General features: G+C 40.2%; 1 protein-coding gene across 5 annotated transcripts in view; it reads right to left on the bottom strand.

Annotated features, from left to right (window-relative positions):
• Positions 1-9,850, bottom strand: part of ATP10D (ATPase phospholipid transporting 10D (putative)) — a 49,090-nt gene extending 39,240 nt beyond the window's left edge. For 4 of the 5 annotated variants that reach the window (XM_026795276.2, XM_074541536.1, XM_026795274.2 and 1 more), the window contains exons 1-3: positions 9,778-9,829; positions 974-1,288; positions 10-204 (exon numbers count right to left, since the gene is read on the bottom strand). In XM_026795276.2, the coding sequence (XP_026651077.2) occupies positions 10-204; positions 974-1,239 (461 nt within the window). In that variant the 5' untranslated portion in view covers positions 1,240-1,288; positions 9,778-9,829. Of the gene's footprint in view, positions 1-9; positions 205-973; positions 1,289-9,777 lie in introns of all 5 variants that reach the window. The other variant, XM_026795275.2, reaches the window with a different exon arrangement.
• Positions 9,851-13,294: the final 3,444 nt, after the last annotated feature.

Here is a 13,294-nt window from a genome sequence, read left to right on the forward strand (position 1 = left end):
GTCTCTTACCTGCTATATACTTTGGTTACTAAGTTGTTTATCTGTTTATCCATTTTATACCTTGAATAATCTTCCAGACCATCCTTCACTGCAATAATTGTCAGAACCCCAATCAGAGGTAGCATTGTAATTTCTTTTTGGAAAGCTTCAACTAGAGGAACCCAATTTAGGACAACCAGAAATAGGAAATATAAATTGGCAATTCTGAAACAAAGAGAAAACACAGGATTTAACTGTGCTAGCAGGCAATGATCCTCATTTCCCCACTCCATGCTATACAGACATTTAAGTTACCAGCAATTTATCTTTTCTTCACCCACAATTTAAGGAATAAGTATCCCAAACTCTGTTTTCACTATCCAGTCAATAGACTACTCAGCAACACAGTTGCTTAACATACATGACCACGTAATGCAGAAACCAAGAATTCTCCTGTATTTTCGGACTGTTGTCCAGGCACATGTTTTCCAGAGTGAGGCACTGATGAATTCTGCACTCTCAGATTTCCAGGTCCTTTAAACCTAATTTTATCATCTCTTAGGGAAGAGGACACATTTTAAAAAGGGAGCCATCCTGTAACCTCCTTGTGTAGCTTGACAAATCCACAGCTCTCCAAGCAGAAGGAAGATGAAAATAATTGGCAAGGCAGAAAGACATGAGGGAAGCAGAAATAGACAATTGCAGGAAATAAGCTGAAAACCCCACTGTTGATTGGTGTGTGGCAGTGCTCCAAGAGCAAGGAACAGTTCCATAGTCCAAAGAACAGAATAAGCAGAAAGTACATAAGCTAAGGAGAAAAGGATTAGCTCAACAATGATGATACTCAAGAAACTCTGGCCATATATAATGTATCTTTTCAGAAGCAATAGGTCAGCAAGAGGAGTAATTTTTTATATATAGTAAAACACACAAATGTTTAAATAAAAGGATTCAGCTTCAGAAGAATTACCACAATCAAAAAGGAGTTCCTTACCTGTGAAATTGTTCAAATAAATTCCGTGGTAAAAAATTCAATAAAGTGTACCTAGTAGTTCGTATTTTGTTGTTCATGTACAGTTTTGATACTTTTTCATACTCTTCCTTAAAATGTCCCAAACAGGGTATCACTATCCTATGTTTGCCTGTAGTTTTTGATGATTGATAGCACTTGGTACTTGAATTGTTGCTGCTGCACTCTCTGCCCTCTGTTGATATCAGTCGCTGCCATCGGTATCGGGCCCAGCGGATGGGATCTGCCATTGCATCTGAAACACTTTACAGCCCAAGGAGAGTCATCTCTCTGAAATGTCTGAAAATACAGCAAGTTACACAACAATTCTGTAAAGGCTTCAACAAAAAGTCACAGCTACCATTTTGAATGAACCTAGGGAAAAAAACCTAATTTTCATAATGAACCCAACCCAGACTGTTAATAGGTTATGTAAAGTCAGGAACTTCTGCTTCAAAGATTGAATTTATCTGAATTTCATCAAACCTTTCAGGATTCTATAATTTGATTACTCTGTTTAAAATGCACAATATTTTTGTAATAGCAATCCACCCACCGGTTTCTCATGCTGTAGCATGGTGCAGAAAGGCAGACAAGCTGCTAATTCTGCAGAGAACAGCATTTTGAAAGGAATCCTCATCTCAGACGCTGCAGTCCGTGCTGATGGTTAACAAAACTTCTTAAGCTCAGAAGTCAACAATCTAGTAATATGCATCTGAGTACAGCCTTAGACACAAAGTGAGGACTTGCCAGTGAAAGGCACTAAGTAGCTATTATCAACCAAACTTTTTCCAGTGAATTAAAGAGGTTTGAGACAGAGAGGTTTGAGACAGGTTTAACAACTGACAGAGGATTAACAAATTTCATGCCAATGCTTCTCCTTTATCCACCTAGCTAAGCTCTAGCATTCTACCCAGGAATTTCTTTTCCTACAGAGTGCCAAAGTTCATAGCTCTAGGTGATACTCATTTATAGATATATGTGTTGCTCACTTTATCAAATCACCCAAAGCAGTCAGAAAAGGCCTCTTGCACAAATCATGCTTTAGTAGAAGCTCTAAAGTGCTGGTTTTTATAACAAAGGTTTTTACAATTTGAAACTTTTAACTAATGGTTGCTACATTTCTTGTATTACTTCTTCCATAGAACAGTTCATCTCATATTTGTTTAAAACTATAAATCGCACAAGCCCAAAATCATCAGTACTTCTTGCTTTGGGTTACATTCTTTCCATCTGGTATCTTACTGCCTGCATAGATTCTAGCTAAATTTTTAAGAAAGCCTCTTTCTAAATTCCCACAGAAAAGTTGCTTCTAAAAATTGCTGGATCTTCCTAAAGGAAATCTCTTCACAACAGACTCTCCTGTGTGGTTATCAAACTAATCCTGACTTTGGTTTCAATCAGTTCAAGCTTCTGTTCATGTGGTATCTTTCTCTTCTACTGACAAATGCCACTCTGTCCTGCTCAGATTCCTCCAAAATGTTGCTCTAAATAGGAATTTTCCAAACTATCAACTTGACTATTTTATCCAGACTATCTTGTACATATCTTTGTTGATTCTTCTATTACAACTTCAGAATTCTTGACATGTGAGTGCAATGCCCTCATCAGGTCCTCTAAAAATTGGGCACCATTCATATCTCCACATCAACCCATTCTGTTCTGAAAAAGGAGATTCTTCACATTTCCTAAAAAGCCAGGATGTCTGTGTCACAGCTAGAAAGCTTTTCTCTAATGCTTATCTGGCCTCTTCATCTCATCAAATTAAGATGGGACATTTTTGTCCTATCACCATTAGATGTGGTAGCTACTGACTGTCATGGGGCCTCAGAAGACTGTAACTCTGTACATGAAAATCACCTTCTTTAGAAACCATGACCTGCACATGAAGGAGAGAAAAAAACCACCAAAACCTCTATATAACATCTCCTCTCAGCATCCCCTGGCAGCACCCTGCTGTACTTCCAAGGCCCCTCTGCAGTGCTCCCCCAGACATCTTAAGGGTCCAGTCAGAGGAAATGGCTTTCCTTTTTTCCTCAGTCCTAAACCTTGTGGTCCCAGTAATCATCAGACCACCAAAGGCCACAAGGGAATGTAGCAATGTCTGGGACTTCTAGGAGAAGCAAGAAAGAAGAAGTTGTGAAGATTTTTTAAAATACATGGCATCCTCGTATTTTCACAGAATGTGGCATCTTCTATCTTTGCTTCCTCTAATCCTACTGCGTGGGAGACAGTTCACAGAGGGACTGCCCTCTGCAGAGAGGTTACTATCCTATTTTAGTCAGGGTCAGCCCTTCCTCCAGAAATGGGAACTCACATTTAGAGCAGCTACTTCACACTCATGAATCACTTTAAATGTATGGCTACCATACAGACATACATATGAACACTGATCAGTACACATGTGAAAGAGATGCTTCAGTAAATAAATTTACACTTTTTTCCCAGGATGCCTGTTAATTGTCTGAGCCTGAGAACAAGTTAAAGACTGAAAGGTCATCAAGAATGTTTAGGGACACTAGCAGAACCTACTGCTAGTGGAGTCCATACATGACTTTCAATAAGCCTAGAGCTCCCAAACCCCCAAATTAACAGAGACTTATCTACAAAAGTCAGGACTGAATTAAAGAACAAAGTACTGGAAATTAAAGAATTTTAAAAGATGACTGGTTGAAAAGAGATAGGTTGGGTTTTTTTTCCTGCAATAACAAATTTCAGCAGTTCAGCGATTAAAAAAGCCCCAAACTTCTGGATTTTGGATGCCATCCTTAAGGCCTGGCCATTTTGAAGAAACAACAATTCTCCTTAACTGTCTCTGCTGTGACAAATCAGTAATTGTAAAACAGATTTTGCACAATGGAAGACCTTTAAAATAAATGTTTAACTAAAAATATGCTGGATTATCACGGAGAGTTTTACCACAATTTTATCTGTTAAATTTATCAGACTCCTTCAAGCTTTCATCTTTAGCATGAATCATGCAGGGTGTGTCCATTAACCACACTTGTGACCAACAATCTGACATATCTCTACACACTGTTACAGTGTACAATGACCTAGGAGCAAACATAAGAAAGTAAATGCCAGGAAATTTCCCAAGATACCGCCAGCCAGAGATCTGAAATTAGGTTATATTTGTAGTGAAAATCGTGTTTGTTTTCATAAGACCAGGCAAACAAACATCTGACACTGATGAAGAAGAAAGAAAGTCTTTCTTGATCTCCCAGGGCTAATGGGAATGCAAAAGCTTAAACAGGAGATGCTGTTCATTCAGTGAAAATTATACAGGCAAAATAACGCATACAGCTAAAGTATACCTCACAAATTTCAAAACCTTCCAAAATCTAAGTATTTTTGGTTTCCATAATCTATTATCTTCTCTAGCATTTGACGCCCAGTGACCACTATTTATACAAAATAAAGCAGATGGGAAAGCAGGGAGGAAGAGCACGGGACATTTTAACATGGCAGCATGTTAAGAAGGAATTCCCCACCACTGAACGAGGAGCTAATAGCTTAAACTGCACATGCAATGCTGCTGAAGAGCAGTCACCCCTCACCACATACATATCCTCTCTGGCTCCTGACACAGCCCCAAAACCTCTGCCCCACCCTTCCTCAGAGAAGCAGAGCTTAAAAAGGAACAGGAAACATCAGATTCAGTTCTGTGCACTGCATGTTTTTGTCAGTATCTCCAGTATTCTAATGTAACAACATCTAAGAAAAATGAAGATTGTAGGAATGAGAAACAACTACAAACTCACAGCATTGGAAACATTGTATGAGAAATAACAAATAAAATGCTAGGATCAGAGAGGTGAATCAGACTATTAACAGATATGCTGGGAAAAAAGTATCTGGATCTTCTCCTCTGCCATTATGCCCTCTGACTCACCTGGGATTTGACTGAGCTACTATTTTGCAATTTTTTTTTCAAATAATTTGCATTTGCGTTTTAAAATAGCACTTTTGATGTTTCAAACTTCAGAAATCTCTTTTGTATTTCTTAAGTCAATTTTGAATAATTTTATTCTTCTTCAATAAATTTGGTTCATGAAGTATTGAACACATTTTCTGTCATGAGGAGTTTCATCAACTTAATGTTAGACATTTTAGAGGATTAAGTCACCAAATATCAAATAAAAGCCATTTTAAACAATTTTTCTGAGAAATTAATTCCCTTAAAACATGATTTGACCCTCTTGTCATGTTATTTTTCATAGCCAAGTTTTGAGTTCCCCAGCTAATGTGAACTTAAAGTAGAAACACAAAACAGCAGATATTTCTTGAAACATTGGCAAGTGATCTACAAGATGAGTTACTCTGAAGCACTATTTTTAGAAGTTAATTTCTAAAAAATATGTTTATGTTTAAAACCCCCAGGAATAATGTTCATGCATTTGAAAACAGGAAGCCTAAAACATCACCTGCTAAGTTTTGAAGACAGCCTCACACAAGCTAGCCTACCCTTATTTTCACCCTATACATTATTCAAGTAAACACTCTTGATCTTGCTAAATGGAAACAGCTGATAGAGAGGCATTTCAGACATGTCTTACACTCAAAAAGGGAAGTTCTTGTAGTAAGCTTACTAACTGTTACTAACATAATGACAACAATGAAAAGTGGAAGGGAATTATATGACCCTGGGTTTATTTGCTTTCTTTCTACACCAATTCCTTCACGTGCTCTGATTCTTTCCTCTTCTTATAATGCAGTTTGAGATATGAAAAACTGGAGGGACCAGATATGGTTAACAGGCAATAGCTGGCTGTTATACCTTTGTTAAAGCAAGACATCAGTTTTACCACAGGACAGATCAACACTCTCCATATCTGACCATCCTAGATCACAACAAAAACAGGCTTTGAGAACTCTCTGCTAGTGGTAATGCTGAGAGAAAACTCCTACTTTTAAAGTCTGTACTCTGGAAGAAGGGCCTGGAATGATAAAGCCCCACGTAAGCATTCTCTTGTAGGTGTATTTCATGTCTGTAAGTTTTTTTCTTTACCATGACTTCCACTGTCTTTTGTAAATTCTGTCAGCTTCCAATTCTGTGAAGCATCACCTGCATATCTGCATGCAACCCTTTACTCCCAGCTTTCCTGGTGGGGGATGGAACTGACACTAAAAATTCCTTAGTTCCAGTTATACTATTGGTAGCCTTTGGCAAGTCACTGAGCAATCCCTGATGGCTCTCATACTAGATGATTTCTTAAGATCACCAGCAAAACAGATGTGTAGATAATTTAGCCTATGTTTATCCTGCTCTGGTAGTGCACCTTACTATTATGTTGTGGTCATTTGCTCACATGTCATGTGCAGTGCCTTACCATTTACCCTGGCTTCTCCTAACCACTTCCTCCCTTCTGACAACATGCTTCTCTTTTGCTGTGATCTCCAAATAATTAGTCCTCATTTTTCTTTCAGAAAATTCTTTGTTAAATGCACTTGGTAAATGACCTATTTCACAAAAATGCTCCCCAGACCTTTGACACATGCACGTTTATGGTGTGTGTCTCTATCCTGCTGCTTCTCAGGCAGGGTATAGTAGGCCTTCATCTGGGCTAGTTTCCAGTAAGAAGTAATATGTCAGGGTAAATGGTAAGGCACTTGTTGGCAAACGGAAATGCAATAAAATAAATTCATTATCTTAGCCGAAAAATTTCTACAGCACCCAAAAGAGAAGTAACAGAGACAATGAATCTCCCCCTTAGGTCTGAGGCTGTGGGTGACCAGGGAATATAAACAATGCTATCCTAGATGGAAGTCACACTACACAATGGGGAAGTGTGGATCATCCCCAATCCATACAACAGTCCCACTTAAACCTCTTAGCAAGTGCTACTGCACAGGTTCACTAAACTACACTAGCACTTTTGTCACTACACTGACAGAAATATACAGGTTAAACGTTAAAAACTCTTCCTAATCCTCTTTTAAACTTCTGAGTTTTAAAACTCAGAAGCTAGCAGAAAATGAAGAAGCTTCAGGGAACCAGGGGCTGAAGATTAATTCACACTCTGAATCTTTTCTCCTTAGCTGCTTTCTCTGTAACATGATATTCCAAAAATTTGTCACACGTTTGCAAGCCAATAGGAACCCCAAGGGCTGTCTCGGTAACTCTGGACACCCAGAGTGATGTGCTGAGTTCCCACATTAAGCCAGCCATCAACAGCTCTTCACAAATTATAAAGAACCAGCAGAATGCATTAAAACCCAAGAAGTGCCAAGGCCATGACACAAGGATGGATGCAAGGTAATTTAATAGTAAACCATGAAGTGATACTGGTTAATATACTATAGTGTGGGAGCAGAAAAATATAAAACAGTATAAAAGCAGAAAATCTCCTTCATCTTGGGAAAAGTTATTTAGGATGCCAAACAGATCTTGTACCCATAGACACAACCAAACCATACACTACCAAATTTTAGGTTTAAATTTCAGGTGAAATAGTTCCAAAATAAAACTGAAGACTGCTGGAGAGTGATCACCTGTGAAAATATTTTACATCCTTTTCTCCATCAGAAAAGTTCCGCTTTATGCCATGTTCTCATGCGCCACATTGGTCTCAAAACTGTAAACCAAAACCTTACAGTTTAAGTCTTTTTTATGACTGTATTTCCACACAGGTATATCTTTAACTTAAGGTCAGACAGCATTTAGTCACTACAGATGCTTTGCTATGTGTGAAATTCACATAAATTTCACAGTAAGACTAAGGTGTGGACCATATTAAAAATTTATACTGGTGTTCATGTAACACAGAAGAATTTGTTTTTTGTTTTTTTTTCTTTGTAGCCACATACACTCCCTATGCTACCATAAATACTTTTTAAGATAAATGGATCCACATTGGCATATTGCTGGCTTCTAAAGGGCCAGAATTCATTTGTCTAGATAAGGTCTAGCACGCTCATTTAAATTTATATTGAAAGTACCTATTAAAGCAAGAAATTGTACTTGAGTTCCTAAAATCCTAGATTAGGTTTCTGACTAATTTTTTTCTATTCTTCTGGTTTTCTAAGACACTATCAGCTACTCAAAAGTTCCATAAATTCCCAAAGTACCCATTGAGGTTTTCAGGTCTAATTCTCCAGGGTTAGTGAATTTTTGACAAAACCAACTCTTGTACAACCTCAGGAAGACAATCAAATATGTCACAGAGCAGTAAAACCCAAGCCTACTGCTTGGGGATATATTGACAGGAATAACCTGTGAATCTACTTTAACCACTAGACACTTCCTGTAAGACTATAAAACATACTCTTGAGATGTTATTTCAAATCTGAAATGGAGAAGTAACTTACAGCAATTGAGGGGTCAACTACAAATGTGTATCTTTAAAGTTTTTATTAATAAAAATTCAGCCAAAATATATAGAAGCCTAAAACCAAAATATGCATGGAGTTAAGAATGCTGAAATTCTGACCCTAGTAACCCCAAAACTATCTAAGACACCAGATAATCACTGTCATGAGCAGCTGAACTGAGTTAAAAGTTAACACTGAAAAGAATTGTGCTCACTTCTGCCTTCCACTCCTGGCTTAGTCAACTCCTTCATAATGAGTCTGGTACTCACTGAACCTGGTTCTCACTGATCTGCAAGACGTTTTACTAACTCAAAGACAGTAACACCACTGGATTTCCCAATCCATCATTACAGCTGTGAAAGTACTCATGTTGGCATAAGCAAGGTAGGACAAGAATGTCTGATTAGAGGGTATCTTTGAGTTCTCATTTAGAGCACTTGGCCTCAATTTCAGTCTAGTTTTAATTAAAAACATGTACCAGTTCTGGTCATTGCCTTTGGCATTCAGATCATCCAGGGTAGTGGCAATTAAGAAAAGAATGTGATCCTCACCTGTCAGTCCTACCTTTTGCTCCTGTAAGCAGTAAGTGCCCACGCACAAACTGTAAAAATTCAGTCTCAAGGACTGGCTTCAGACCAGCTTTGGAGTCACACAGAAGAGCTAAGATAATTCAATTCACCCCAATCCTAGGTAAACCACTTAGTGCCCTCCCTGCTGGAAACCACCACTAATGAAAACAAGAATAATGGCAATTCTGTTAACTTTTGGTGAGGATATGAAGACAAGTATGTTATTAAATAAGAGGTTTGCCAACACTATGGTCATTGGAGAGACACAAATACCCTGTAAGTATTGCTTTGCAAGTATTAAAAAAATAGTAATTTTGCTATTAGAAGTACATTTTTCTTCAGTATCTTTCTAATACGAACTTGGATTATTCTTTCCCATCTTTGTGAATACTTTTTATAATTCAGTCCAGTAACTACTGCTGTGATCCAATCCTGCGAGTGAACATGTGCACTATGCACTCCTGCGCACTTTCCTGGAGCTTCAGGAATTTCCCTGCGATTTACACGGACTGCAGTCTACTTCCCTGCCATGAATCTGTAAAGTAGCAAAAAGCTGACACCACCGTGAGCTATTAAAACAAAGACTTTTGTTTCTGGAGTCAAAGTCGACGAGATGAACACACGCGGTGGCGGGGGGGGGTGGAGGTCGCTCATGTCCCGGGGACACTTAAAAACACAAACCCCCACATTGTCCTTTGCTACGGCCGAGTTTCTGGGGGCCGCTCCGGTGCCGGCAGCGCTCTCCGGGCCGGCGGCCGGGCTGAGGGGAGCTCCCCCGCGGCCGCGGCTTCCACGTTCCCCCCGCCTCGTGTCGGCCCCGGAGCCCAGCACGGCCGTCCTCCCGCACCACCATCCTCGCACCCGGCCCCACGGGCGAGCTGCCCCATAAAACTGCTCAGGACTTACCGACAGAGCCGCGCACATCCCCGGGGAATGGCCGCGCACCCGCCCCGCCCCGCCGGTGCTGCCCGCCCCCCGGCCGCCTCCGCCCCTCCGCTGCCCACCGCAGCCCTCGGCCGCTCGCTCCCTTCGCCCTTTCCCCTCTGATCCTTCTCCCCCGAGCGGTGACTGAGGCGGGATCGCCGGCCCGAGCTGCGGCCGGGGACCCTTCCAGAAGCGGTTCCCTTGGTGAGGGAGCTTTGCTCTCTGCCATAGAGTCCATGGGGCTTAGTTATTGTTTAAAGGTTTCTTTTTCCTTTGCCTTAAGGCCTCGGCAGATGGAGTTTGGGGTAGGAGTACGACTGTCACAGAACCTGACACCCTCGACAGCTCGTAAAGGACCGATGGTCTTTTTTACAGTCATTTACAACACTGAAGGCAGCTTGGCCTGTGTAAACCTAAATTTTCCAGCGACTGGGCTAATCACGATTAGTAAACACTTCCTCTTGTGTTTTAGGAAGTAAGGCTGGCTATTGAGAATCTGCCCAAATTGCCTTACACAAATCACTGCCATCAGGAATCTCAGTGAGTTTTTTCATCAATAACCCTTGTGAAGTCCCACATTCTCCTTTATGATCTTACTGCCTCCCAGGGCACTCTCAGAGGTTGCCTCTTACAATGAAATCACACAGCGTTTTACATGAAAAAGAGAGGATTCCTGATTCAAGGAATCCATCTTTTGCTGAAAAAGAAAGAACAAAAAAATCCACCAGGAAATGTTATTTGCAGATCTCTTGGTCCCTACTGAAATAGACTGGGTTTCCCAGTACTTGTCCAGTGCCAACAATTAATTCCTTGCAGAGAGCTGGGAGGGCTGTGCTGAGCAGTGGTACTCGGTTGTGCTCTCCTTCCCATCTATGTGCATGGTGTTGTTTTCCACTGTTTCCTGCATTCTAGCAGGTCCTGCACCCCTGACCACACACTGAAAACATTTTGGTTATGTTTAGTGAATAGCTGCTGATGGTCAGTTCTTTGCAGTGCCCACATGGTTAGTGGAAATCTCAAAACACATTGGCATGTCAGATGGAATAAAAATTCTACATTAAGAAAGTCTGTCACTACTGCCTTGAAATGACATAGGTTCTTGGCAGAAAAATACGTAGAGCTCTATTTCTTTGCAGGATCTACCACCTTTGCTGGCTCAGGTGCTGCAGAAAAGAGGAATCAGCTCTGGGGAGGGCAGAGCAAGCTGCTGCAAGACACAAGGTGGTAGTAGGCTTTGCCAATACCCAGTTACTTTAAAGTGATTTAATCAGTTAACATTGATTTATTGGAACATTCAAGTTGGCAGAGATGTTTGACAAAGAAGAGAATATCACAGGGCTTGTCACCAACCACAGTTACTGCAATCCCATTGCAACTGTAAATCATTCATATCCACAGTCTTACATTTCCCGTTCATTTTTTTTCATGCATCACAGTCCATTCTGTAAGCCTCCAACTATGAAATGTATTATTTTGTTTGCCTTATTTGTGCAGCAATAACAATTGCCTCAATTAGGCCTCTACATCAGTGCATGCAGAAATACCTGAGCAAGCCATAAATGAGCTACTCTGGCTGCCAGAAAGAGCACAGCTGCCTTCGTGCAGCACTCTGTGCACTCTAATTAGATGTGCTGAAGCAGAGCATGTGAGGCTGATCAGGTGAGTGGGAGGCACTGCTGTCTCCTGACTTGGCCATTGCCAACTCACATTTGCACATTACATGTTTGCACTTTTATCCTTCAATACAATTGTCCAGTAGTATGAATGGTCTTGATTCCAGGCATGCAGAGCAACCATACAGCATGTCTGAAGTGTAATAACACTGAACATCCTCCACACAGATATATCCTTTTTTTTGTTGTTGTTTCCCCAGAGATCTGGAGGTGTTTTTTATATCATCTCCTGAACTGCCACATGAAAAAGGAAAACTTTGAAATTCAGGTCATCCAGGGTAGTGGTAATAACAAAAGAATGTGATCCTCACCTATCAGTCCTACCTTTTGCTCCTGTAAACAGTCAGTGCCCACACACTAACTGTAAACATTGTTTAAAACAGTGGCTGCAGACCAGCTTTGGAGTCACATAGAAGAGCTAAGTTAATTCAATTCCATTCTGATCTTAGTGCCACTAAGTGCCCTAAACCACTTAGTGCCTTCTCTGCTGGAAACCACCACTAATGAAAACAAGAATAATGACAATTCTGTTATCTCTTGCTGATGATATGAAGACAAGTATGTTTTTAAATAAGTTTCTCAACATTTTGGTCATGGATGAGATGTGAATACCCTGTAAATATTGCTTTGTAAGTACTAAAATAATTTTGATATTAGAAGTACATTTTTCTTCAGTATCTGTCTTTCTGACAAGAACTGATTATTCTTTCCAGTCTTTATGAATACTTTTTGTAACTAAATCCAGTAAATATTACTGTGGTCCAACCCACTGAGTGACCATGTGTGCTCTGCACCCCTCCACACTTTCCTGAAGTTTCAGGAATTTCCCTGACATTTGTCCAATGACACAAGAGCTGTTGATGACTCCAAGACAGTCACCGAGCTCTTTGTGTATTTCAAACTCTCCATCTGTTCATGGCTGCAATAACTGCAAGTACAAGCATGAACAACTCAGCCTGCTGTGCTCATACAGACGCTGTTTGGGACACATGAAAGAGAGGAACTCATGAACTGCTGACTAAACATTTGGCAAACTGAAAACTTTCCAATGAAGACCTGAAAGGAAGAGGGAAGTTTGCCATAGCATGCTATCAAACATTTCCCAGAGCACCTCAGGTTAATGGAATGTGAAAACCTGGGTATGATTCTTCTCTGGGAGAATCTCTTCCCCAGAGAACCATACCCACTGATGATTCCAGTGCCAAAACACATAAATAGCAGTGCCAGTGGGGATTTGGGGTTATAGACATAGATGGTTATCATTACTGCAGTGTGGGTGCTCCCACATCAGCTTAGTGCATTCATATCAGGTCAGTGGATATACTGAGGAGATCCAGTGTATATTTACAGGTAAATAGTGACATATTATGATATCCACTCTAGTTGAAATACATTTGAAGATGTGATGACATATTAATAATAACTTATAGCCAGAAAGGGATTTTATTACTATCCAGTAATTTCATGATGTTTTTACTTCCTTAGTTGTGCAGTAAATCCAAGTACTTTAACTGAAGCAGAGATTTCCCAATAAACCCCTTGAATTTTAAATTACATTGAATTATTTTGTTGTGCTTATCACTAAGGTAATTTCCTCCAGATCATCAGATGTATCTCCTGGCAGGACTCCTGGAAGATGGATACACAGTGAACAAACAGCTGTTTATGTGCTCTAGTTTGTGTGTGGCCATAGCCTTTATTTACCATACACACTCTAGATCTGTACTGGTTGATTGATTTCCTTGTGAGGAGATTGTTTTGATCAGTTGAGTGAGCATTTTATAAATAGTCATGAATTTTCCTTCAATTTTCCTGCTCCCTATGAG

This window comes from Zonotrichia albicollis, chromosome 5 (assembly GCF_047830755.1).
Source record: "Zonotrichia albicollis isolate bZonAlb1 chromosome 5, bZonAlb1.hap1, whole genome shotgun sequence".
Classification (NCBI taxonomy): domain Eukaryota; kingdom Metazoa; phylum Chordata; class Aves; order Passeriformes; family Passerellidae; genus Zonotrichia; species Zonotrichia albicollis.